At 42.9% G+C, this 27,500-nt stretch overlaps 3 protein-coding genes across 4 annotated transcripts in view; 1 reads left to right on the top strand and 2 right to left on the bottom strand.

The window, feature by feature from the left end:
• Positions 1-15,495, top strand: part of LOC147184718 (retinoid-inducible serine carboxypeptidase-like) — a 27,149-nt gene extending 11,654 nt beyond the window's left edge. The window contains exons 3-4 of the mRNA XM_086086840.1: positions 7,342-7,508; positions 14,947-15,495. Coding sequence (XP_085942966.1) covers positions 7,342-7,508; positions 14,947-15,009 — 230 coding nt within the window. The 3' untranslated portion in view covers positions 15,010-15,495. The remainder of the gene's footprint in view (positions 1-7,341; positions 7,509-14,946) is intronic.
• A 967-nt stretch (positions 15,496-16,462) lies between these two features.
• The window catches only part of cln3 (CLN3 lysosomal/endosomal transmembrane protein, battenin), a 46,114-nt gene continuing 35,076 nt past the window's right edge, over positions 16,463-27,500 (bottom strand). For both annotated transcript variants that reach the window (XM_086070913.1, XM_086070903.1), the window contains exons 14-15: positions 23,607-23,747; positions 16,463-17,334 (exon numbers count right to left, since the gene is read on the bottom strand). In XM_086070913.1, coding sequence (XP_085927039.1) covers positions 17,218-17,334; positions 23,607-23,747 — 258 coding nt within the window. In that variant the 3' untranslated portion in view covers positions 16,463-17,217. The remainder of the gene's footprint in view (positions 17,335-23,606; positions 23,748-27,500) is intronic.
• Positions 24,292-27,500, bottom strand: part of LOC147184717 (uncharacterized) — a 3,636-nt gene continuing 427 nt past the window's right edge. Inside the window, exon 2 of the mRNA XM_086078390.1 lies at positions 24,292-26,283. Coding sequence (XP_085934516.1) covers positions 25,570-26,283 — 714 coding nt within the window. The 3' untranslated portion in view covers positions 24,292-25,569. The remainder of the gene's footprint in view (positions 26,284-27,500) is intronic.

The following is a 27,500-nucleotide window of genomic DNA, read 5'->3' as shown; positions in this document are numbered from 1 at the left end:
ACTGGGCTTCTTACTGGGCACAACATACATCAGCATAAAGAATAACATACATCATCATAAAGTAAGAATAGCATCATAACTATGACTTGTATGACATATGCTTTGGCCTGTAACCCATACATAACCCAGCCCCTAATTGTTTTCTATGTATAGAAACAATTACATTAGTCTGTACGGATAACCAATGATACCGATGTCTCCAGTCCAGTTTACATTGCCTCCGGAAGAAGACAAATCTTGGTGATAGTTATGTATGGGTTACAGGCCAAAGGGACATGTCGTACAAGTCATAGTTATGATGCTATTCTTCCTTTATGATGATAATGTTATTCTCATGGTTGGGAGGGTTACTTTTAAAATGTATGCCGTTACAGTTACAAGTTACCTGCTAAAAAATTTAGTTCGTAATGTAATCCAAGTACCATAATATTAAAAGTAATGTAAATTGATTACTTACCACAATATATATTCTATACAATTTCCCACTGCTATTTGCGGGTGATAGGAACCTGGGCAGCCTACAAATATCCAAAATCCTTGTGTAATTAAGAAGTATGTAGGCTATAGATAAGTTGGTTGGTTGATTGATTGATTGATTGATTGATATAAGGCTATATGCTGTTTTCGAACTGTCACATCCAATGAGGATGATGTGGCGTGACATTAACTGCAAAATGAACTTTTATCCCAGTCACAAGTTTAGCCGGTGTAACTCACATTATGGTTGTAGGCTCGCGGGCTAGCAAAAAGCTGCAACACGTAGCATGCCGCTGGACTCTCAGCTCAAACTTTAGCTCCTTCAGCAAGTTCCAAACAGTGAATACCGGTTGCCGTTTCCTCCTCCCGTCCGTGAAGCTTTTTTAGACTGCCCGCATGTGAAGGACAGGACTAGCCAGCCGACAAGTACAGTTGTAGGCAGTAGCAATGTACATGTTTTTTCCTGTAACTAATCGGAATACAGTTTAATTTTTTTTTTAATTGATTATGTAACGGCAGTACATGTATTCCGTTACTCCCCAAGCCTGGTCATTCTTTATGCTGATGTATGAAGCCCAGTCAGGTGGTGTTGCGCTGCAGAGGCACACGGTTTTCTTAACGCGTCTCACTGTATGTTTATTGTCAATTTGTTTTGTTAGTAATTAAATCAATCTTAAAGACAAGAACGAACAAGTGGATTACCAACAGCCAGGATAAAGTACAGTAGATGCGGGTAAGCCAGAACAAGCAGCAAACTGCACCAACAGCGTCAATAAACAAAGCTGCATTGGTGCTGGTGTCATTATACAACTTTACAAGTTTAACAAGTGACTTGCTCAGCAGAAACTTAGCGACCAAACTATCTGCCTTCAGACCTCTCTGCTGCTTTAGCGCACGCCATCGCTGAAAAGACTTGCCCAAAATGACTTTTGTTTGGCTTTGCTCTTTTCAGTCCTTGTCTCCTCCGTTCAGCAACCTAAAACACAGTCTTTCGGTGGTCCTGTATCCTTCTCTGCCATTGTTGGTTAACTTTGAAAACACACGTTAAGAGTTAGCTACAATAGGAAGACGTCTTGGCGCTGGTAAACACTGTTACGTAGAGGCCTACGCACGCTACGTACTCGGTGCACATACGCAAGTGTGAATGACAAGCCAGGAGCCAATCAATAACTAAGTACCTTCGTTACTGATGATGATGATGCTTTGTTACAGACTCAAAGTCCAACCACAAACAAACCAACTCCACAATAAAAATAGAAGAGTAAAAATACACACATACCAAAATACACTAGGAAGCATCATATAAAAGACAATACCAATTTTTCCAGAACTGGGACTGGTATCGTGTAAGCACTTAAACTGATGTTTGACAAGTGTACAATAATTTCATTATTTGAGTCATTAAGCCGACCGACAAATTTAAACATCAGATTTCTTAGTGCCGCCTGCATTGTGTTAACCCTTTCAGTTACAAACATTTCACTCGCGCTCGTCCATCGTGGTCAATTTAGTAATACTCTCAGTGCATCATTATATGCTATCTTGAGCAAAAAGAAGAAGAAGAAAAGAAGTTCTGCTATAATTTAACTGTAGATGTGCCGTATACGGAGGAGTACAGTATGCTCTAAACAGCGACAGCTTCACCTCCTTAGTACATGCATTAAACTTACGTCTAAGCATATTTGCCTGCGTATATAAGGCCCAGCGCTGCCTACAGATATCTTCGTTATCAGTCATTTTGTCCGTGAAGAAATGACCAAGATACCTGACTTTATCACAGAGTGCAAGATTATTATTCAAAACCGTAAAATCTGGGAAATTAAAATATTAACCTTTTGTTCGACAAATCATTACTACACTCTAAGTAGCGTTATATTTAAAATTGTGATGTACGCCATACTGTGAACATTTATTTAGCATCTGTTGAGAACTGAAAACACAGAGTTAAGACGCGCACACACCTGCAAATGTTTAAAAAGGCAAATAAAATGCAAAAATTGAGGGTGACGGGCAATATTCGTTACAGCACTTTAGACAGTACACTGACTAGTCTATTGGCCTATAATTAACAAGGCTGCCCACTTTGCCGGCTTTATCCTTGATAACTAGGACTAACATAACAGAGAGCATTGAATCTGGGAAAAGACCATGAAACAAGAGGGTTGTAAAGCATAGAGCGAGGAGAGGAGCTAACCGCATACTAGCATATTTAAGATGTTCAGCAGAAACCTGATCTGTGCCACTCACTTTATTATTAGGCAGGAAGGCAATTTGCCTCAGACACTTCATGTGACGTAATCACCAGGAAATCATTGTAGTCAACATTATCCACTCACACTGTACGGTTCTCTCAAAATGCAATTAAACAAACTGCTATAATGCTTTTGCCAGAGTGCTACAATGTTATCAGATCCAGATATTCCTTCGACAGTACTAGGTGGGGTTATCTTAGAGTTATTTAGAGCTCTCACTTCTTTCCAGAAGTCAATTAAATTATTATTTAAAAGCTTCTCAGCCAAAGAGTCAGTCCTAAATGTCTGCTCATTTTTAAAAATAAAACAAATAGCATACTTCTACCTTGCATTAGTTTGCTTCTTCTGCTCAAATACTGGCCCTTGTCTTGGCAGACCTACCCTAGCCCAAGCTTTAGCGGTTTCACAAGCCTTAGCTTGGTATCCTGCTACATATTCCACCAGGCCTGGCTTTATACTTCTTATTTTTACATTTGTGGAGGCATATGCCATATTCATAAAGTGCCTTCAAAATATTATCATACATTTTACACATTTCATTCTTATGAGATGGATTTTCTCACTCTGTCTGATTACACTCAATAGCATCCCTTGGTAAATTGATTTCACTTAACAACTTATCTGTCATAGTAGATTAAACTAAATGGTTTTCCTCACAGAGGGTTGACCAATCCAATGCTCCTGTGTTGATAGAATTCCTATGACTAGATAAGGATGTAATATTCTCGACATTAATCTTTAAAACAACAGGTACATGATCAGATGTTACACCATCATACAAGATGCCCATAAAAGCAATCGAAGCATGTGCATCAGCTGTGCTCATACAGTGGTTCAGCCATGATGTCGTATGCCAGGCCTCACTTATGTATGTGTAGCTATCAGCAGGTAGTAGCTCCTTGCTTGACAGCACCAAATGGGCATCTTGACAGAACTGAGCCAAATGTCTGGCAAATAATGAATATTTGTCTAAAATATCTGCATTCATATCCCCAATTATAAAAATAGCAGAAGAATCATTACTTTGAATAAAATAATTAATACAAGTCAATTTATCTAAATAGTCATCCTCATTTACCTGACATTCATAAGGTATATATACATTCAATATAAGAAACGTTTTGCCCCCAAGATTAACTTGAACAGCAATACACCAGTCAACACCAAGTCTCATCACTTCAATGAAAGAGTCCAGTTTCATATTCCAGAGAAGGGCCACTCCACCAGGAATCCTCCCCCTGACAAACCCATACCAGGGTCCCTGGTGGACTCTCCAACTCCATGGAAGTCACGGTCGTTTTCCCGGGGTTTCTTTTTTGCCCAGGAATTACAGGGTGTGCATTCAACTTAGTTGCAACTTTCTCCGGAGCATGACGCCTGATTTCTTAACAACGTGCGTCCACGCCGCAAATCTGGGAGAGGAGGTTGCTTCCCGGGAACCACCAGTTGCCGTATCTCTCTCCTCTTCAACGTCTCCGGTATAGGGTATTGCTGCAGCCTTACTCGAACAGGCCACCTTCCCCTGCACGGGCATCGCTAGCCCAGCGGCCGGGTGCACGACTCCCATCCTTCGCCCGGGCAGACTGATTGGCTAGAATCTAAAATGCCCTCCTCGCCACGTCCGCAGTTTATGATTTAAATATTTTTTTTAACCATAAATACAGGGCTGTTACAGGTTGATAAAGCGATTTTTACGTGAATCAAACTTAATTTGTAGTAAAATCCTCTCAAATCAGACAACTTAATTTGTTGCAAAATCCGCTCTAATATTTTGAATATCGGAACACCACGTCTGTGTCCTGCCTAATATGATGATGAGTAGTGGTCTTTGAAACCCAATCGTTCAAATTTGTCATTCTCTAATACATTTTTCATGCTCTGATAAATGTGTTTTCTGCAAAAAAAAGCCACTTCAATTATGCCTCGCTTTAATTTATTTAATATCTTGGTTCTCTTTATAGAATTAATAAAACCGTTTACATTGTAGGTTGCTATTTTAGTCACCTGCATACCTAATCCCAAAATGAATATAACATATCAAACCATTGGTAATGCCCCAAAGGCTGCACCGAATTGCAGCAACCATTGCCTCTAACGGACAACAACATAAACAACTCAAAAAAAATAAACAAAAACTCTATGGACAACAACAAGACTCCCCGCTGTGGGGTCATTATATTGACCCTTGTGTAGCCTTGGGAGTAGTGGGGCTTAACCTCCCCCCTTGATTAGTTGGTGAGAGCCTTTACATATTAATGTTTCTCCACACCAGATATTATCTATCTTATGGCACTAGAAAACAAACAGAAAAGGAAAAAAAAACAAAAAAACACCAGACCTTTTCATTCCTCTCTCAATTTTTGCCTTTACAATGTCACTAAAATACGGAATATAATAAATCCTCTTTCGAATTAAAAGACAGTTTGGGTTACCACATTCCAACAGAAATGTATTATTCCCGTTATGTCCTTTTCCTTCTCTCCTTGTCCTGTTGTCTGAAAACCTGAAGCTTCTCTTTATATTCCAACCTTCTCTCTCTTGGCAGTTACTTGCTCCTCTGCTAGTGTGCCAGGTGAAGCGTTGTATCTTCTCTAGAACCGAATCAGCCCTTTCTTAGCCATGTCCTCCGTGGCCTCCACTGCCGAATTATACAACACCGTTCTTCTGCATAAATGAGTCTCAGTTTGGCCAGGAATGGAGGTTGGAACCTGATGTTGCTTTCCTTAAGAGCTTTCTTCGCCTCAACATATTCCCTGCGTCGTTTCAACACGTCAGGCGGGTAATTGTAATCCAGGTTTATTTTTTCCCGTCCCGTTGAAAGCCTTGTTTTTGCCAGGCTAATTTAAGCAGCTCTTCTTTCATTCTGTAGCTCGACACTTTAGCTACAATAGAGTTTGGCATCAATGCGCGGTGGGTTCTTTAAGGAGCTCCAATGCTTTCCGCAACAATCGCTCCACAATCACCAGTTGTCATCGCCGTGCTTCACCTCTTGTATTCGGATTTCTCTTGTCTGGAACGACTTTCCAGATATGTCAGCTAGACAGCCAGATGTATTTGCAGTTGTAAAAGTTCCGTTATGGCTTCCTCTGCCCTTTGCAGCTGGGCCTCAGCAGCTTCCACTTGCTTTTCCGCCTCTTCAATTGTAGTGTTTGTCTTCGTAATCTCTTCCCAGATTCCATTCAGTTGCTGGTCGTTGTCTTTTCTGAAGTCTCTCAATTCCTTCAGAATGAGGTCAAGCTCCGCTCTTTCACTTTTTTCTTCTTGTACACTTGCGTCGTCACTCGCCGCCATGTTGCCAACAGAGGAGCTAGGGCTAATTGCGCCTTCCTCGGAGAACTCCATCCGCTATAGGGCTGGGTATCGATTCAGATTTCCAAAATCAATTCTATTCAGAAAGCTACGATTCGATTCACGATTCACATTGATTTTCGATTCAGTTAAGGATTTCATGCAGTACCAATTTTAATTTTATATGAAATACATTCTCAGAAGTACCAATGCTGTAAATAGTAGAAACTTGCTCTTACTTGGTGCATTAGTATGAACACCCCCCCCCTGAATATTTACATTTAAAATTTAATCCAATGCAGTTACATTAATCATGTATGTTTTATTGAACATGACCTGATCAAGACAATAAATAATAATTCAAATTGTTTACAACCACAGCACTATGTAAATAAACTGGCAAAAACACTGGGCTTTTTTGTAAAATAAATTTCGCCGTGAGTCAAGAAGGCACATTAATTTATGTTGAGGGGCGTATTAAAAGTATTGATTCATGGTCGATATTGGGCTATGAAAAGGAATATCGATATATAATTTTTTTTAAACCCAGCCCTAATCCGCAATGCTTTTTTATTCTTTGCTTTTGGCATTCTCGCTGCCCAATATCACCAGTACTATTTTAAATTATTTGCCAATTCGAGTTGTGGGCGAATTAACCTCCAATGTTAGGAAAGCTTTAAAAAAATTATAATTATCTGACTTTTTTGGCACTTCCAAAAAGCCTATTTTGTCTTTGTTCTTGTTGAACATTTTAAATTACGTTTTGAACACAACTCTGACATTTTTGGCAATTTCATGGACATTTTAGGTTAAATTTCTGCTTTTCTTCTTTTATTTTGTGGTCACTTTTTAGAAATTTTTAGGTGATTTATAAAAAAAAAAAAATTCATCTAGTTTTCGTTAATTTTTCTCAAAATTCATTTGAAGAATATTTTATTAAAAAAAAATATATATATGTAAAAAAAAGAATTCTACAAAGATTTTTTTAGAGATCCACAGTGAGCCACAGGAGAGGGACTAATAAAGAGCCACGTGTGGCTCCAGTGCCAGAGGTTGCAGACCCCTGTTATAGTGGTATGGGAGGGGCATCTCTTGTCATATGTGAAAAGGGGATTCATCGGTCGCTGTTTTAGCCGCACCCAAATAATCCAGGAAACAGTGAAAAACAGTTGAACTCGCTATATCGCCACAATTTAGTACTACATTGTTGTCAGTCTTAGCATGTTTCCAGCATCTATCTTCAGTATAATGTATTTAGAAACAAATGTCTGAATTCACGTTACTTCTTTAAACCTATGTGACATGTATGGACTTTTCCATCCAGGTCAAGAGCTGTGGGTGCAGAAGCTCAAGTGGCAGGGTCTGCCTGTTTTTAACAAACTAAGGTGGACTGCCTTGGATGACCCCACTTCCCTTGGAGTGACTGGAGCTTTCTTCAAGAGTCATCAGAACTTCCTTGCCTTCTATTGGATCCTCAAAGCTGGTCACATGGTAAGAAATTCCAGAATATTGGGAATACAGATACAATTGATTGTGAGGACTGAGAATAAAATAAGCAATCCTGGAACCCCTACTGTTTATGTTGACCTGACCTGGCGAACCCGCGACACTAACCCTACAGGTAACAGCATGAGGACAATGGAGGAAGCCTTTATTAATACAGTGCATTTATGAACAATGAAAGATACGGCTGGTCTCCTTCTCCTCCTTATAATGAGCAAAGACATTGTTTTCTTTTGCAACAATGAAAGATACATTTTGTAGAGGTGCGCTCTATTTCTTGTCTAAACCAGTGGGAAAAGCCCCACTTTTTACTTCTGGGTAGGCGGCAACCTCAGCACTTCCAACAGGGCTAAGCAAAATGGACCGTTCACAAAAGCCCCACCCCCGACGCTTCCAGGTCCGACATCCTTCTGGATACCGGTATTTACAATGAAGATGAACGTGCCAGAGCATGTCAGTGAGTGCTTTTGGAGCATTTGAGGCAAAAAGGTCTACAGACTGCAGTGAAAATATATATTCATAATATTAAAATATGCAGAAAAGCAAACTCCACAACTATCGATGCTAAATCATACAGGTTTCAAGATAAGTCCAGTACAACAACAGCTTCTCTCTCTCAGCGTGGAAATTGTAATGCAGCAAAAAGAATTCCCATTTTTTAATAAATGTAGAAGTAAACTGATGGTGTTTATTACTCTGTAACAGAACGGTTGTTTACTCTGAGGTAACACAAAATGAAAGATGAAAACAAAATAAGTTCCAAGTGCTTGTTTTGATGCTATGTTCACTTTGTGTAAATCGATGAAACATACAAACCTCCCAGTATGAGACCAGGGCCGGCCCTAGGTGATTTGGTGCCCTAGGCGAAAGTGTAGATTGTAGCCCCCCCCGACAACTACAAGTAATACAAATAAATAGCATAAGTACAGTGCAATACAACTGTTTAGTGCAATTTGTGCTGACATTATTAACTACAAAATGTTTTCAAACTATGTACAATATATTTGTGTAAGATACATATAAAAAGTAATAAAAATAATGAGGTCAATGATGGACGCCCATATTGTTAACAATTGACGGGAAACTTAAAATTAACGCTATTTTGATGTTTATTTTTATAGACAATTCTGATTGACTGACATACATGCTTCTACCCTGGGCCCGTTTTTTCCTCCTCCTCCTTTCGCCGCTTTCTTAATGCAGTACCTGAGCACCTTCTTTCAACCTTTCCAGTCCTCTGCACTGCCAAGAGCTTGAAGAACAAAGCTGCTGGTGCCAACATTCCTGCAGAGAGATTCAAGTTTGGCGGTTTCTCTGTCTTTACAACTTCACAACTTCTTCAAAGCTTGGGCAGCCCAGACTCTACTGCAGCAATGGAAAGATGCCAACATTGTGACCGTGTACAAGAGAAAAGGCGACACGGCGGTATGCAGCTGCCAGCAGCGGGGGATTTCCCTCCTCGCATTTGCAGGCAAGGTGCTTGCCCAAGTAATGCTTGCCCGCCTTCTGATCGCCATTGCTGACACCATTCTCCCTGAGTCACAATGTGGCTTTCGTCAGAGCCGCAGCACAACAGACATGATCTTCGTGGCATGGCTACCAAGAAAAATGCAGGGAACAGCAAAATAACTTGTTCTCATTGCATTTGTCGACCTCAAGGCCTTCGATACGGTAAACCAAGACCTCCTGTGGCGTGTTCTTGCCAGGTGTGGCTGTCCGCCGTGCCTCACCAACATCCTGAAGGAGTTCCACAGAGGAATGTCTGCAAGAACGTCCAGTAGTCTGATTCCTTTCCTGTGATCATGGGAGTGAAGCAGGGTTGTGTTCTTGCCCTACTCACCTTTAACATATATCTCGCTTCCGTTACACTCCTATCTCGCCACTCAGGAGGAGGAGTCATCTTGATGGCAGTGTTTTCAACCTGAGAAGACTTCAAGCAAAGACTAAGTGCACTCTTTCACCATCTTTGACCTGCAGTATGCTGATGACGAAGCGTTTCCTTCCCACACAGACGCAGGTCTCCAGCGTGTTCTCTCAACACCATGATGGAGACTTACTCTCAACTTGGTTTCATCGTCAACACCCGAAAGACCGAGGGCCTATGCCAGTACACAGCATGTGGTGATTAGGGATGGGTACCTATCACATCTGAACCGATACTGTTCTAATTATCTGTACCTGGGAATCGATACTTAACAGTACAAATTTTCAGTACTTTCGATCGGTTAAAGTTTTGTGCAATGAACAACACAAGAAAATAAATTAAACACTAACAATAAATATATAAATTAATCATTGTTATCTTGGTTTCTTGTGCAGTTGTTTTTCAAGAATGTAAAGCCTGCCGCACGATGAGTTCGAAGTTTGAACCCACGTTGGATTCAAATATAGCAACAACAAAAAAGACAGTTGTATGACGTGAACAAAGAGGATAACTGGGTTCAAATTAATTATTTGAATGTACACGACGTGGTCTGTAATGCTCGCTACATTTGGCCACAAGCTTTATTGTTCCAAATTACAATGTATATTTATCGTAAAGGTAAAGCAGTGTACACTCCAGCAGGATTGGATTTGGTGGGGGAAGACCAACCTCGGTTTTGGCGACTGTGTACTGCACCTGTAAAAGGCGGGTGACAGTGCGATCTACCCACGCGCCCCGTACAGCAAGTGAGAATGTCGCCGGCACCTCCCTCTCGTCGTGCACTGATTGTGGAGAACTGGGGACATTGCCTTCCTCCTCCGGTGCGGAGGCTGTCATACTTTATTAAATGTATTTTTTTGGCTTGGCGCCGCAAAAATCTCGCTTGCTTCCAAACCAGAAAATTTATTTTCAGCGCGTGAAAACCAGCATGAGTGGATAGCGTCAGTACGCTGGTGTACGTGCAATGTTGCGTTCAAGTGCGCCATGGAAAATCATCAACTTTTCTACTCCCGCACAGTCACAGCTTAGAATGACGTGCTTCAGAACCGAAACCGTGATTTTACGTGAATCGGTGCTCGGTAGTACCGACTCAAATCGGTCCTTACCACAAAAAGTACTGTCTTCGGTACCCATCCCTAGTGGTGATCGCCCCTCCCAGCCTTCATTCCTCGCAGGAGCAGACGAGCTGAATTGCGTATACCGATTTATCTACCTCGGAAGCGTGCTCTCCTCTTCCCGTAGTCTTGAAGAGGAAATTCAGAACCGGGTCCATCTAGCTTTGTGCGCCTTTGGGCGACTGGCTTCCCAAGTCTTCACAAACAAGAACCTCACAGCAGCCACAAAAGTGGCCGTCTACCAAGCTGTCTGCCAGTCCACCCTTTGGTTATAGCTGTGAAGCCTGGACATTGTACATAGCCCATGTCCGGAGGCTCAAGGCCTTGCACATTCGATGCCTTCAGCATACCCTAGGTCTCACATGGGTGGATCGCATCCCTCATGTTGATATTCTAGCAAGCAGGCCACCATTATCCAGCGCCAGCTTTGATGGGTTGGGCACGTCATCCTGCTGCCCGAGTCTCGGCTTCCCCGTAGATTGCTCTATGGAGACCTGAGCACCGGTCATCGTCCTTCAGGCGGCCAACGGAAACGATATAAAGACCACCTGAAAGCCCATCCATCCATCATCTACCGCTTATCAAGGGTCGGGTCGCGGGGGCAGCAGCTTTAGCAGGGAAGCCCAGACTTCCCTCTCCCCAGCCACTTCAGCCAGCTCCTCCGACGGGATCCCAAGGCGTTTCCAGGCCAGCCGAGAGACGTAGTCTCTCCAGTCTGTCCTGGGTCGTCCCAGGGGCCTCCAGCCGGTGGGACATGCCCGGAACACCTCCCCAGGGAGGCGTCCAGAAGGCATCCGAACCAGATGCCCGAGCCACCTCAACTGGTTCCTCTCAACGCGGAGGAGTAGCGGCTCGACACTGAGTCCCTCCCGGATGACCGAGCTTCTCACCCTATCTCTAACGAAGAGCCCGGTTACCCTGCGGCGGAAACTCATTTCGGCAGCTTGTATCCGGGATCTTGTTCTTTCGGTCACGACCCACAGCTCGTGACCATAGGTGAGGGCAGGAACGTAGATGGACCGGTAAATCGAGAGCTTTGCCTTTCAGCTCAGCTCCTTCTTCACCACAACGAACCGATACAGCGTCTGCATCACTGCAGACGCTGCACCAATCCGCCTGTTGATCTCCCGCTCTAACCTACCCTCTCGTGAACAAGACCCCAAGATACTTGAACTCCTCCACTTGGGGCAGGATCTCATCCCCGACCCGGAGAGGGCACTCCATCCCTCTAAAGTTGGAACATACCCTCCTGTCCCCCTTCTTAAAAAGGGGGGCCACCACCCCGTTCTGCCAATCCAGAGGCACTGTCCCCGATGTCCACGCGATGCTGTAGAGACTTGTCAACCACGACAGCCCCACAACATCCAGAGCCTTTCGGAACTCCGGGCGGATCTCATCCACCCCCGGGGCCCTGCCACCGAGAAGCTTTCCAACCACCTCAGTGACTTTGACCCCAGAGATAGGGGAGCCCACCTCAGAGTCCCCAGACCCTGCTTCCTCAAAGGAAGGCGTGTCGGTGGAATTGAGGAGGTCTTCGAAGTATTCTCCCCACCGATTCACGACGTCCCGAGTCAAGGTCAACAGCACCCCAATCTTCACTATACACAGTGTCAATGGCGCACTGCTTTCCTCTCCTGAGACGCCGGATGGTGGACCAGAATTTCCTCGAAGCCGTCCGGAAGTCGTTTTCCATGGCCTCACCGAACTCCTCCCATTTCCGAGTTTTTGGCTCAGCGACCGCCGAAGCCGCATTCCGCTTGACCAGCTGGTACCTGTCAGCAGCCTCCGGAGTCCCACAGGCCAAAAAGGCCCAATAGGACTCCTTCTTCAGCTTGACGGCATCCCTTACCGATGGTGTCCACCAGCGGGTTCGAGGATTGTCGCCACGACAGGCACCAACCACCTTACGGCCACAGCTCCGATCAGCCGCCTCAACAATGGAAGCGCGGAACATGGTCCACTCGGACTCAATGTCCCCCGCCTCCCTCGGGACAAGGGAGAAGTTCTGCAGGAGGTGGGTGTTGAAACTCTTTCTGACGGGATTCTGCCAGACGTTCCCAGCAGACCCTCACAATACGTTTGGGTCTGCCTGGTCGGACCAGCATCTTACCCCGCCATCGGAGCCAACACACCACCAGGTGGTGATCAGTTGACAGCTCCGCCCCTCTCTTAACCCGGGTGTCCAACACATACGGCCGCAAATCCGATGACACGACTACAAAGTCGATCATCGAACTGCGGCCTAGGGTGTCCTGGTGCCAAGTGCACATATGGGCACCCTTGTGTTTGAACATGGTGTTCGTTATGGTCAGTCTGTGGCGAGCACAGAAGTCCAATAACAAAACACCGCTCGGGTTTTGATCGGGGGGGCCGTTCATCCCAATCACGCCCCTCCAGGTCTCACTGTCATTACCCACGTGAGCGTTGAAGTCCCCCAGCAGAACGAGGGAGTCCCCAGGGGGAGCGCTCTCCAGCACACCCTCCAAGGACTCCAGAAAGGGTGGGTACTCTGAGCTGCTGTTCGGTGCATAAGCACAAACAACAGTCAGGACCCGTCCCCCCCCACCTGAAAGCCGTCCTAAAGAAATGCGGCATTCTGCCTGGCAAGCTGGAGGCCCTCGCAGCCAACCGGGCCCTGTGGCGCACCACCTGCCACGAGAGTGTGCGGCACTTTGAAGACAGCCGCAGCGCTGAGCGTGACGATGGGATTCCCTGTCTCACTTGTGGGAGGCGGTGTGCATTTTCTTTTGGCCTCCACACCCATCAGTGTGTTCACCTTCAGGGGCCATAACCACACTCATCTCATCATCATCACATGTGGAGCTTGGGACGCCTTCGTCGCATCGACGAACTACCCTAGTAGCCCAATATATATGGAGCAAACATAGGACATTTAGCTGGGGGTGAGACCGCTCCATTTTGTGGATTACTCGCATACGATTTACACAATCTTTAGCTTCACTATTTTGCTTGTTGGAGGTCCACAACTTGTTGGAACTTTGTTTTGTCTAGTTTTATTGAAGCTGACAGAAGTTTTGTGGAATAATTTTACAATGGAGGTCAATGGAGCTTTTAACTGCATGTCGAATCTGTGGGCGTTTGGGGGCGTGGTTTGAGAATGGTCAATTGAGAATTTTAGAACAACACAATTCAATGGATGAATTTGTATTTGACTCCACCCCACAGGATGTTGAATTGAATTAGAATTATGCATACAGGAAGTCAAAGTGAATTTAATGTAATTTAATATATAGGCTGGAGCCCCTCAGCCTTGAACATGTCTTTGTCACCTTTTCCAGACTGATAGATTTCAATTAGGGATGAGCGAGTACAGCACTATCTGTATCTGTTCAACTATCTAAATCAGTGGTGTCAAAGTCCGGTCCTCGAGGGCCTGAGTCCTGCATATTTTAGATGTTTCCCACATTCAACACAGCTGATTCATATTTAAGATCATCAGCAAGCTCTGCAGGAGCCTGATAATGATCCTGATCATTGAATCAGGTGTGTTGGAGTAGAGAATCCTTGAAAACATGCAGGACTCAGAGGTGGAGAGAGATGGGGCGTACACCGGAAGTGGGTGTGGTTACTTCTATACATAATTTTTTAGTGTGAAAAAAAAAAGTAGAAATTTATATGGATTAATCAAAAGGTGCTGTATTTTTAAATTGAAAACTATTGACAAAACAACCTAATTATTATCCAAATCAATGTGTTTGATTATACATGGGTCCAGGTCACCCTTGTAAAAGAGATCTTGATCTCAATGGGTTTTTATCTGGTTAAATAAAGGTATGAAAATAACTATTTTTCAAACAAGTTCTTATAAACTCAGAAAATGTGTGTATGAATAAATATATATAGATCAGTCTGAGAATTGAGATTCAATGTTTTCAATCACAATACTAAAGTAGTATTAAAGTAGGACTAAGAAAATATTTTCAATGTCATATATTAGGTCATTATACGCTGTTTTTTCCCCAAGACGGTATTGAAAGTGAGACTGTTGCTATTTTTAGATACCCCGGGATACTGTATCACCGTAATACTGCCCAACCCTAATCATGGGTAAGTTCATCATCGTTGGGTCATTTTTGAGAGCTTAAATAATCATTCAATTCGGATGACAGTGTGCACATTGGAACGCAACAATGTTCACGGCAATTTTTGTGTTGCTTTGTGTGGTTGTTGGGGGGGCAGGCAGGGATAAGACTCATAAGCTTCTTCTTTTTTTTTTTACTATGAATTATATGGCTGTCATATTGTGCAAAACTGGCAAAAGATTTATGGTCAGACCTAATATTTTCCAAGAACTGTCAAACATATGTTACTATAACATTTTGTGATGTGATTTTATGTGAAATGTATTTGTTTTGTCCTTTCACAGATTCCATCAGATCAGGGACCAATGGCTTTTCAGATGATGAAGATGATCACCAAGCAGGTCTAATACGTAGGCTCTCTGATGCCTTCTGGGATGGCTGATGTTTTCTATTGTGTACTCTATTTTGAAACAAAACCCCTTTCCAAAAAAAAATAATATTTTGGATTCCTATGTGGCGGCCGCCCAGGGTGTAGAGACGGTCGTTCAGTAACCAGGAGGTCGGCTGTTCGATCCCCGCTCTCCCCAAGTCATGTGTCGTGTCCTTGGGCAAGGCACTTCACACACATTGCCTCCAGTGCTATTCACACTGGTGTATGGAAGGTGCAAATGTTTGGTGGTGGTTGGAGGGGCCGTAGGCGCACGCTTCCGTCAGCCTGCCCCAGGGCAGCTGTGGCTACTTAAGTAGCTTACCGCCACCACAGTGTGAATGTGTGAGTGCATAAATAATGTATCCGTTCCCTTGTAAAGCGTCTTTGAGTGTCTAGAAAAGCGCTATATAAATCCAATGCATTATCATTATTCTACAATAAAAAAATATATACTGTTTGGAAATTGTTTGGTAATTTAAACTTCTTCATTCCCAAATGCATACTCAAAATATTTTTGTAATTTCTGTCTTACCATGTTTCTCAAAAATTCTGGAGAGACTGGTTTGCAAAAGAATGATGATGCACTAGAAGGAATTGAACATTCATGAACAACAGTATGGGTTTAGGAAATAGCCATACTTAAGTTGGCTGACAAAGTTTTGTATTCAAAACAAGTCGAAGCAACCGTCGGCAAGACGGCAACAGTTGCTGACATACACCATACGCACTCACGAACTTGAAGCTGTACTCATCGATGAGGTGCCCCAATCATGGGAAGATGGAAGGGGAGCTCCAGCGTCCACACATACATTTCAAAAACTAAAAAATACACTAAGCGGTCGCCGCCAAGAGGGCCGGGGAACACCCGCAGCCCCGACCAACAAGATAACAGGCCACCACCAACGGACATGAAGAACAGTGGTTAACAATGTGAGTGAAGCGCGCGAGAAGGGTAAAAGATACTGTGTTCCGGTTGCTATCCTTTTTTTATACATGAGAATCACGTCAGCCGGAACCATGGACATGTCCTTTTATGAATTCTTTCTCGAGTGACGCATGCACCTGCGGTCGGGAGGGACCAAATAGAAATTATTTTTCTTGTTACAAAACCTTGTTTCTGAAATTCAAAAACACATGCGTCTTCATGTGTTTATTGAAAAACATGCATAGGCAGGGGATACAATTTATTTATTTCTTTGGGCGGGGGTGGGTAACTATTTTGGCACAACAGCGGTTTTCCTTACTGGGGAGTTGGCAACACTGCATGGTATTGTGGGGGAATTGTGTCACCATGGTAACATGGGATTATGAAAAATATTGTTCAGAACTGAGTCGGGCAAGATGAACCTTTTGATACTTTGTGTGGCTGTCTGCAGTGCTGACTTTATATTATTGATCAAATATTTGTATCAAACCAAAGACAGCAGAGGCAGTGTCAAATTAACTTTATTTATAGAGCACTTAAAACACACAGCACAAAAATACAAGCACCCAAGCACAGAAGACAATTTTTAAAATCCCAACCAAACATAAAAAAATAAAAATAAATCAAGTAGGCATGGGCTGCAATATCAAATTCCAACAGTGAGCAAAAATATGATGGTATCACAGTAATAAAATAAGAGCCCTAAAATATATTTATTTTTCAAAATTTGGGTAAGTAAAAGCATAGTTTTTCCTCCCATTGAACACAATTAGTTTATTTTTTAAACAAAATATAGGATATCTGGTACATTAACAATGTGTCCCATGTTAACATTAAACAAATAAAGAAAAAAATAAACAATCCTTTTGTTTGAAATATTTTTTGCAAGTCACAGCATCACTTGTGGGCTACTTGTTTTTTTGTTAGGACAATGTACATTCATCAAAAGGCTGGTCTAACCTCCCTCCGTCCCCCTTCCTCCTCTGTGCCAAACTGTTCACCCCTTTTCTCTCTACCTGCTGAGGAGAAACACTCAAAAGTTGAATCTATGCATCTAGTTTTCTTGTTTGAGGTTGCAATTGCTCAATATGACCTGTCCCCTTTGCTTTCCACTAAGATTGTATAAGTACTTATTCATCTTTTGCAGCTTTACAGACAACATGTAGCATAGTGGATAACCGCTAACAAGCTTGTGTATGTGAATGTGATGAATGATGCTCATCATGGATATTAATTGAGTTAGTCAGTGTGTAGGCTGGATCAGAGGGAACAGAAGTATCTGTTGACTGGAAAAGCAGTGACTGCAGCCAAAGCTATACCCACACTGTCTCCAACGCTCGCAGCAGCCATGGCAAACTCTCTCTGTCTGTCTTCAGTCTACCAAAACGACAAAAACAAAAGTATCAACATGACCATCAAGTATCATGCACGAAGGAAGAAAATGATCACGATATGGGCACAATCACTTGTTTATTTTGTACATCATTCAATAAAAACTGATGGTAGAGATTTTCTCAAATAAACGGGACTCTGGATGTGCTAGAATTTGCCAGTGACTAAGTGCTTTTACTCATCAGTGTGCAAGAGTGACACTGCCATTTTAAGTCATTTACACACGTGGACAAAATTGTTGGTACCCCTGCTATTATTGGGGGGACAGTGTGGTCACAAAAATAAACTGAGTCTGCCAAAAGTACAAATTAATGATTTTTTTAATTGTGGCTCAACCAAATTATGTTAAAAAAAAAACTCATGAAAACAGGTCTTCAAAAGATGATGGTACACTTAACCTAATACTTTGCACAACCTTTTGAAGGCAATTTAAACTTTCAATAAGACTTCTGCACTTCTCAGCAGTCCCGTTTAATTTATGAATATGTGCAACTGTAGCCACAGAAACATGAAGCTGCTTGGCAGAGGTGGGTAGTAACGAGTTACATTTACTCTGTTACATTTACTTGAGTAACTTTTTTGGGGGGGAAAGTACTTTTAAGAGTAGTTTAACCACACAATATTTTTTACTTGAGTAGATGTGTGAAGAAACGCTACTCTGCTATATTGGGCTACACGAGAGTCGTCTTTATCCACATTTGATACATCAGATTTACCGTATTTTTTCGGCCATCAGCAAGCTTTGCAGAAGCCTGATAACGACCCTAATCATGAATCAGGTTTGTTAGTGGAGAGAAACATGGAAAACAAGCTGGATAGGGGCTCTCGAGGACCGAACTTGAGCACCCCTGATATATAGTGTGTCAACACACCACGTTGTCCACCAAACAGCACAGTGAACTACATGCTTTAATAGGGGAACCATCATTTATGGTCAGGCCTGTTTGATGAAGTTTTTAAAAAATAATTTTGTTGAACCACAATTTAAGCAATGTCTGATTTTCATTGCTTAATTTTCATTACATTTTCATTTATAACTTTTGTCTCGATATTTCTGTGACCACTGTGTTTTTTTCTTTCATTAACAGAGGGACAACAGTGACACTTTGTAACAGTCATTATTATTGTAGTATGGTACCACGCCACACAGTGGCGTTATTATATAATTTATGTCAATAGGTCACTTGTCTCCTGCCTTGACCTTTTAATTGCACTTTTTGTCATGGATTCAGTCGTGTGCTCTCTAGTAAAGCGTGGAAAAGCTGAGTTTATTGTTAAAATTTAAGTCTTTGCTCATTTTTCTATCCAACAGGACATGTCCATGGCTGCTACCTCCTCAGCTCACACCACCACGTTACTTTTCCAATGAAAAAAAAATGTACTTAATTTTTTTATTAATGTATTGTCAAAAATAAGGTCACAGATGGTGCCTGACCTGCGTGCAGGCAGCATGGATTCACTTCCCACTCAAGTGACAATGTGAGTGTGAATAGTCTCTACGTGTGCCATGTGACTTGACTGGCGGCCAGTGCAAGCTTGCCCCATGTGTAGTCTGCCTTTTGCACAAAGTTGCCTGGGAAAGACTCCAGCATCTCGCGAGGCTAAATAGGATTAAGTGTGGTATTGAAAATGGACGGACAATAATGTCATATAATCTCAATCCTTTAATTGCACATTCCTAAAACTTGGATATCCATATATATATATCCATATATATATATATCCATATATATATATATATCCATATATATATATCCATATATATATATATATATCCATATATATATATATCCATATATATATATCCATATATATCCATATATATATATCCATATATATATATCCATATATATATATATATATATCCATATATATATATATATATATATATCCATATATATATATATATATCCATATATATATATATCCATATATATATATATATATCCATATATATATATATATCCATATATATATCCATATATATATCCATATATATATATCCATATATATATATATATATCCATATATATATATATATATCCATATATATATATATATATCCATATATATATATATATATATCCATATATATATATCCATATATATATATCCATATATATATATATATCCATATATCCGTACGAACGCCACAAGGAAAAGAAAGCATTTGAGTCGGTCTCAGTTCACACCAACTGCGGTACTGTTGTGTGTGTCTGGATCCGGAGCTCCGGAAGGTTTACGCAAGGTTACTATTTTTTCTGGATTCTGCATGCGGATTTTCATGAAGCTGAAGAAATTACGCAAGCTAGACAGTAGCCAGACGATGGCATTCGAGGTAGATCTGGTGTACTTAACTCTTTGACCGCCATAAACGTTATAAAACGTTTAGTAAAAACCTACGGAGGGGCGCCAAGGACGTTAAAAGACGTTCACTATGTTTTTTTTTTTTTTGGGGGGAAACGGGTGGAGAAAAGCCTTGGGCAGCTGTGCTTAAAGTATCAAGCAGATCTAGTTAGTAAAATGACTCGTTTTGGCCCCTAGATGGCAGCGATGACTCTCTTTGGACAAGATTGGGTGGGCCGCCCACCGTCGGCGTCAGTAGAAGACGTGAGGCGGAGCTAGAGTGTTGAGGAGACAATGGCTGATGATGCAACAATGGCTGATGAAGCAACAATGGCGACCGGTTGCAAGCAGCTCACGCTTGAGCATTTTTTTCAAAGACGGAAAGCATCGATCAATACTAAAAAGCACATTGATGTCGACGATGATGATGACTCCGAGCTTGACGCCAAAATTGGAAGCCTTGACGCGACCGTTATGATCACGTAGTAAGCCTCACCGGCTAGTGCTGCTAACGCCGGAAAACGCGCAGCACAACCGACCGGGTACTTCTGCACAAGCGGAGATTCGATCGGGCGATGGAGAGTTGTCGAAAATTATTGACCAATGCACATTGATGACGATGATGATGGTGAATCCCGAAGTTGACGCCACAGTTGGACTCTCACGTCATAAAGCCTCATCGGCTAGCGCTGCTAACGCCGGAGCTGCACAAAGCGGACATTCGATCGGACAATGAAGAGGACCCCGAGTCCAATGCATATTCATCGGAGGAGCGGGTGCAGTCTGATCACGGAGAAGACACTGGTTCTGGACTACGATGCCACCATGAATGGAGTGGATAAGATGGATCAGAACATCTCTTACCACCCGGTATAGCAACTGAAGGACACGAGGAAGCCAGACGTAACACTACCGTAACGTAACCGTAGCATGATGCTGATAGTAAACTTGATAGCAACACACACTGCAGTATATACTTGCAATTCCCCGGAAAAAACGGCCGGCAAGAAAGTGCACGCGAAGGGGCAATCGCAGTGAAACTAGTCATGTTGCGTCTCCTTGCACGCAGGGGACTGTTACACAAAAAGAAAAACTGTCGTTGAAACATCCACAATTGTAAATAGTACCACAGTTGCACACATTTGTAAATAGTTTGCCAAATTGTTGTCAAATTGTTACACTGTTGAATGTAAATAAACGTATTTTGCTATCAAAAAACACTTTTTCATTCTTGGTGGTAGTGTTTCATAGAAGTAAAGCACTATTTAGGTGTTTGTGGCATCATTCATGGACAAAAAGAAGTGTAAAATTCACTAGAATGCATGAAATAATATCGTTTCACTAAAAGCTTGATTTCTCCGTATTTGAGTCCAAAACAAGCGAAATCGGGTGAAACTAACCATTTTCTATTGTTGATTACTAAAGAACGGAATAAGGTAGAAACAAACTTTTTTTACTGATGAAAGATGAAAGTCCAATCTTTCATTTGGTAGTATGTGTGTTTCCATAGTCCAAACAGAACATTTTCTGTGGACCTTGAAAGATCAGTCAAAAGGCTTAAATCGGCTGGCACTGACGGCATCCCTTTTCTGAAAACGTCTGGCAGTTAAAGAGTTAACTTCTCCCGCTAGCCGCAATCCAGCCTATGGCTCCCGACTAATGCCAGGTTCACACTGACTGGTACAGACATGGAGTCATGTCCGTACGGCATCCGTACAGACTGCAATTTACACCGAGTGTCGTGCGTGAGATGTACGCGTCTGCAGATCACGGGGGTTCACGCTGATGAGTTCACGCGATAACCACTGTGTATATAGAGAGCTACTGTACATGTAAACAATAGTAACACTTGCCTTTCATTCACATTGATGTGCTTTTTGGACATTATTTCCTGGACATGAGCTCTTCTACCGTGGGTAAGTAGTAGTAGTATGTTTTGTGTTTAAATAGTGTTAATTTGTCATGTATTATTTATTTCAAGCTTGTTTTTTTTTTTGCCTTTTAAATGTCGACTCATGTCAAGCTATATAGTTGGCTGGCTTCCCAAGACAACACACTTTTTATCTTAATTTGATCCATTTCTATTAAGTGTGTTCATAAAAAACAAGTTTTATTTTTAACTCTTTGACTGCCAGACGTTTTCAGAAAAGGGATGCTGTCAGTGCCAGTCGATTTAAGCATTTTGACTGATCTATCAATGTCCACAGAAAATGTTCTGTTTGGACTATGGAAACACACATACTACCAAATGAAAGATTGAACTTTCACCTAAATAGTGCTTTACTTCTATAAAACACTACCACCAAGAATGAAAAAGTGTTTTTTGATAGCAAAATACGTTTATTTACATTCAACAGTGTAACAATTTGACAACAATTTGGCAAACTATTTACAAATGTGTGCAACTGTGGTGCTATTTATAAATATGTGGATGTTTCACCGACAGTTTTTCTTTTTGTTTCTTCTCCCCTGCGTGCAAGGAGACGCAACAGCATTTGCACAACAGATTGCCTCTTCGCGTGCAAAAGCTCCACTTTCTTGCAGGCCGTTTTTTCCGGGGAATAGCAAGTATATACTGCAGTGTGTGTTGCCATCAAGTCTAATATCAGGATCATGCTACGGTTACGTTACGGTGGTGTTACGTCTGGCTTCCTCATGTCCTTCAGTTGCTATACCGGGTTGTAAGAGATGTTCTTATCCACTCCATTCATGGTGGCATCGTAGTCCAGAACCAGTGTCTTCTCCGTGATCAGACTGTACCCGCTCCTCCGATGAATATGCATTGGACTCGGGGTACTCTTCATTGTCCGACAAAATGTCCGCATGTGCAGCTCCGGCGTTAGCAGCGCTAGCCGGTGATGCTTTATGACGTGAGAATAAAGGCCGCGTCCAACTGTGGCGTCCAACTGTGGCGTCAACCTCGGGATTCACCATCATCATCAATGTGCATTGGTCGATGCCAACTCTCCATCGCCCGATCGAATGTCCGATTGTGTAGAAGTACCCGGTCGGTTATTGTGCGCGTTTTCCGGCCTTAGCAGCGCTAGCCGCGCTTAGCCGGTGAGGCTTACTACGTGATCATAACGGTCGCGTCAAGGCTTCCAACTTTGGCGTCAAGCTCGGAGTCATCATCATCGTCGACATCAATGCGCTTTTTAGTATTGATCGATGCTTTCCGTCTTTGAAAAAAATGCTCAAGCGTGAGCTGCTTGCAACCGGTTGCTTCATCAGCCATTGTGGCTTCATCAGCCATTGTCTCCTCAACACTCTAGCTCCGCCTCACGTCTTCTACTGACGCCCACGGTGGGCGGCCCATCCAACCTTGTGCAAAGAGAGTCATCGCTGCCATCTAGGGGCCAAATCGAGTCATTATACTAACCAGATCTGCCTGATACTTTCAGCACAGCTGCCCAAGGCTTTCCTCCACCCGTTTCCAAAAAAAACCCCAAAAAACATAGTGAACGTCTTTTAACGTCCTCGGCGCCCTTCCGTAGGTTTATGCTAAACGTTTTATAACGTTTATGGCGGTCAAAGAGTTAATAAGTAAAAAAAAAAGCTTGCGAGAGCAAAGCAGAGGGCAACAGTCGACCCATTGGGTCTGATGCAAGCACTGCCAGGGCTAACTGTGTTCGCGAAGTTGTCATTTGGACATTCGTAGCACGAAGGTGGCAGCGAAAACATGTCAGCCTCTTGTAAGATGAAGCTCCAGCCATGTAATATAATTAGTGATTACTAGACCTACAATTATATAAAAAACGTTGATGTCATAGAACATATTTTTTTGCATATTATTGAAATCAATAGTGCGTTTTAGATTGAATGAATTGATTCGTTCACTACTAGATGGCGCTAAAGATTACACACTGTCACTTTAATGTTCAACAGCTCAAAAGTGATTAAATAAATCAAACCTCTTTGCTAATGAAGTAGAAGGTGTTCACATATGCAGTTCCACCCAGGAGACCCTCATAGAAGATGATGGAAAACACCAACCAAGCACTGGGCAATAATTGGTAAGACACTTCCAACAAGAGCAGCACTGCATTCAACACCTGGGAAGTAACGAAAGGGTGTCAATGTTTCTAATAGAGGTGGAAGTAAGTCACATAGTCAGAAATCAGTTTTGTCTTAATTTTCAAGTAAGACCCTTTTTACTGTGGCAAAAATAAAGTCACGTTGTACGACGGCGTATTTGGGCCACGTATATATATTTTTTTTTTTTGAGAGCCAATTTGCAACTTTATAAAGTGTCTAATTTACGAGTTTTTCTCTCGGAATATTGCCCCCGCCCTCTAAAAAATATATATTTATACGTGGCAATAATATGCCGTCGTACACGTTGATCGTAGGTGCATCAAAACACAAAATTTATGTTCCAATATATCTAGAAATTACACATGCAAGATATTTCTTCAATATAAGATGGTTTAGGGGAGCCGCCATATTAGTTTTTTTTACCATTAGTAAATTGTGGCCAATGTAAGGTAAAACAAGAGACTGCTTCTCAAGAAACTGAAGTGACCTTCATTGTTTCAGTTGGGTATGTATAGTCTTATTACATTTTACTATCATACCTGATGTGGGTTTTTTTTACTCTTACAGTCATAACATCAGCTAGAAAACATTTGCTAACCACAGTCAGGCTAGTTAAACAAACCTATTCAAAAAATGGTTACATCATAACATGTTAAGATGGACCAGAAGGTTTTTCTTACAGTATAATAAACCCTGGTGGATATTAAATGATAAATTCTTGATTGTTTCTGACAAAACTGTTTCATAGCTAAAATAACACAGAATAGCTACTAGTAATGACCCAATTATTGTTGAGTACATTACACTATAATATCTGTAATTCTGTTTTTTGTTTTGTCTTTACTTTTACAGTCCGTTAGGTCTTTATGTAGTTATTTTGTGTCCATTACATAAAGCTAACTAAGCTATCAAAGGTTTGCTAACCACAGTTAGGTTAGTTAATTAACCTATTTTAAAAATGGTTGCATCATAACATGTTAAACTGGACCAATAGGTTTTTCTTTTTATATAATGAACACTGATGCTGGGACTAAGCAACTTTGAGGAGGATGGTAGGAACACTGCCACACAAAAAACGACAAATGTGCTGACTGCTTTATGTCATACGTCACTCCCCCTTTTAAGTCAATTTGAATGTTGACGCACGATTACTGTTTTCCTGGCAGAAGCTGCAAAACTGTGTCTGTCTGAGGAGACAAAAAAAAAAAATGGAAGCTACCGGGGTAAAAGGACAGTCAAGGATCAACACTGCCCCGGCTTTCACTTGCTGGCATGAGTTAAAAAACAATGCAACGCACTTGTCCTCATGCGAAATGTGGTCTTCCTTCAGGCATAGCATTACAGCTTTTGTCCATATGGTGCCGCCATAGGCCATAATCAACATTAACTGAAAGTTTCTTAGTGTGAAGGCTAAAATGGCACCGAAGCTCAAATAAATGACCCAATTATTGTTAGTAATATCATGCTAAGGTAGGATTGTAATCACTATCTATGTCAGCATATTTTTTTTCTTTCTAAGGATAGGATGAATAAGCTACCAATGCTGCATTAAAAAAAAGGGGGAGATCAATGTACGTGCAATCAATGTGGTCAATGACTGTGCCGAGCGGAGCATCAAGCTCACATCTGATTTTGTTGGAGTGGCTAGAAAGGAGCAGCATCTGCATAATGTGCTGCAGGTAGTTGAACTTGACCGCAGCCAACAACACAACCTTCGCAGCTACAAATGCAACCTAATCCCTGAATAGCATGGTTACTCAGAAACAGAGAAACAGAGATGTGTCGGTGAATGGAGTCAACTTGTGAAATAATTTTGATTGTGAATTGAAACTGTGTAACTCAGTTAAGAATTTCAAATTCATGTATAAATGCAAGATTATTATTAGAATCCCCTGTCAGAAAGAGTTTCAACACCCACCTCCGGCAGAACTTCTCCCTTATCCCGAGGGAAGCGGGGGACATAGAGTCCGAGTGGACCATGTTCCGCGCTTCCATTGTTGAGGCGGCCAATGGGAGATGTGGCCTAAGGTGGTTGGTGCCTGTCGTGGCGGCAATCCTCGAACCCACTGGTAGACACCAGCGGTAAGGGATGCCGTTAAGCTGAAGAAGGAGTCCTATTGGATCTTTTTGGCCTGTGGGACTCCGGAGGCTGCTGACAGGTACCGGCTGGCCAAGCGGAATGTGGCTTCGGCGGTCACTAAGGAAAAAACTCGGATATGGGAGGAATTCGGTGAGGCCATGTAAAACGACTTTCAGACGGCTTCGAAGAAATTCTGGTCCACCATCCGGTGTCTCAGGAGAGGAAAGCAGTGCGCCATTAACACTGTGTATAGTGGAGATGGGGTGCTGCTGACCTCGACTCGGGACGTCGTGAATCGGTGGAGAGAATACTTTGAAGACCTCCTCAATTCCACAGACAGGGCTTCCATTGAGGAAGCAGGGTCTGGGGACTCTGAGGTGGGCTCCCCTATCTCTGGGGTCGAAGTCACTGAGGTGGTTAGAAAGCTCCTCGGTGGCAGGGCCCAGGGGGTGGATGAGATCCGCCCGGAGTTCCTAAGGGCTCTGAATGTTGTGGGGCTTTCGTGGTTGACATGCCTCTACAACATCGCGTGGACATCGGGGACAGTGCCTCTGGATTGGCAGACCGGGGTGGTGGTCCCCCTTTTTAAGAAGGGGGACCGGAGGATGTGTTCCAACTATAGAGGGATCACACTCCTCAGCCTCCCAGGTAAGGTCTATTCAGGGGTGCTGGAGAGGAGGGTCCGTCGGGAAGTCGAATCTCTGATTCAGGAGGAGCAGTGTGGTTTTCATCCCGGACGTGGAACTGTGGACCAGCTCTACACCCTCGGCAGGGTCCTCGAGGGTGCGTGGGAGTTCGCCCAACCAGTCCACATGTGCTTTGTGGACTTTGAGAAGCCCCCTGATAGGGGCTATTCGGTCCCTGTACGACTGATGTCAGAGTTTGATCCGCATTGCCGGCAGTAAGTCGAATTAGTTTCCTGTGAGGGTTGGACTCCGCCAAGGTTGCCCTTTGTCACCGATTCTGTTCATAACTTTTATGGACAGAATTTCTAGGCGTAGCCGAGGCGTTGAGGGGGTCCGGTTTGGTGGCCTCAACATTGCATCTCTGCTTTTTGCAGATGATGTGGTGCTGCTGGCTTCTTCAAGCCGTGATCTCCAACTCTCACTGGAGCGGTTTGCGGCCGAGTGTGAAGCGGTTGGGATGAAGATCAGCACCTCCAAATCCGAGACCATGGTCCTCAGTCGGAAAAGGGTTGAGTGTTCTTTCCGGTTCGGGGATGAGATCCTGCCCCAAGTGGAGGAGTTCAAGTATCTTGGGGCCTTGTTCACGAGTGAGGGTAGGTTGGAGCGGGAGATCGACAGGCGGATTTACGTTCCTACCCTCACCTAGGGTCACGAGCTGTGGGTCGTGACCGAAAGAACAAGATCCCGGATACAAGCGGCCGAAATTATTTTAGGGTGTTCGGGCTTTCCCATAGAAATAGGTGAGAAGCTCGGTCATCCGGGAGGGGACTCAGTCAAGCCGCTGCTCTTCCGCGTTGAGAGGAGCCAGTTGAGGTGGCTCGGGCATCTGGTTCGGATGCCTCCTGGATGCCTCCCTGGAGAGTTGTTCCGGGCATGTCCCACCGGCTGGCCCGGGAACGCCTTGGGATCCCGTCGGAGGAGCTGGCTGAAGTGGCAGGGGAGAGGGAAGTCTGGGCTTCCCTGCGAAAGCTGCTGCCCCCGCGACCCGACCCCGGATAAGCGGT

Source organism: Leptonotus elevatus, chromosome 1, assembly GCF_054856555.1.
Source record: "Leptonotus elevatus isolate MCC_2025b chromosome 1, RoL_Lele_1.0, whole genome shotgun sequence".
Lineage (NCBI taxonomy): Eukaryota > Metazoa > Chordata > Actinopteri > Syngnathiformes > Syngnathidae > Leptonotus > Leptonotus elevatus.
This window is presented reverse-complemented; position numbering and strand designations above follow the sequence as displayed.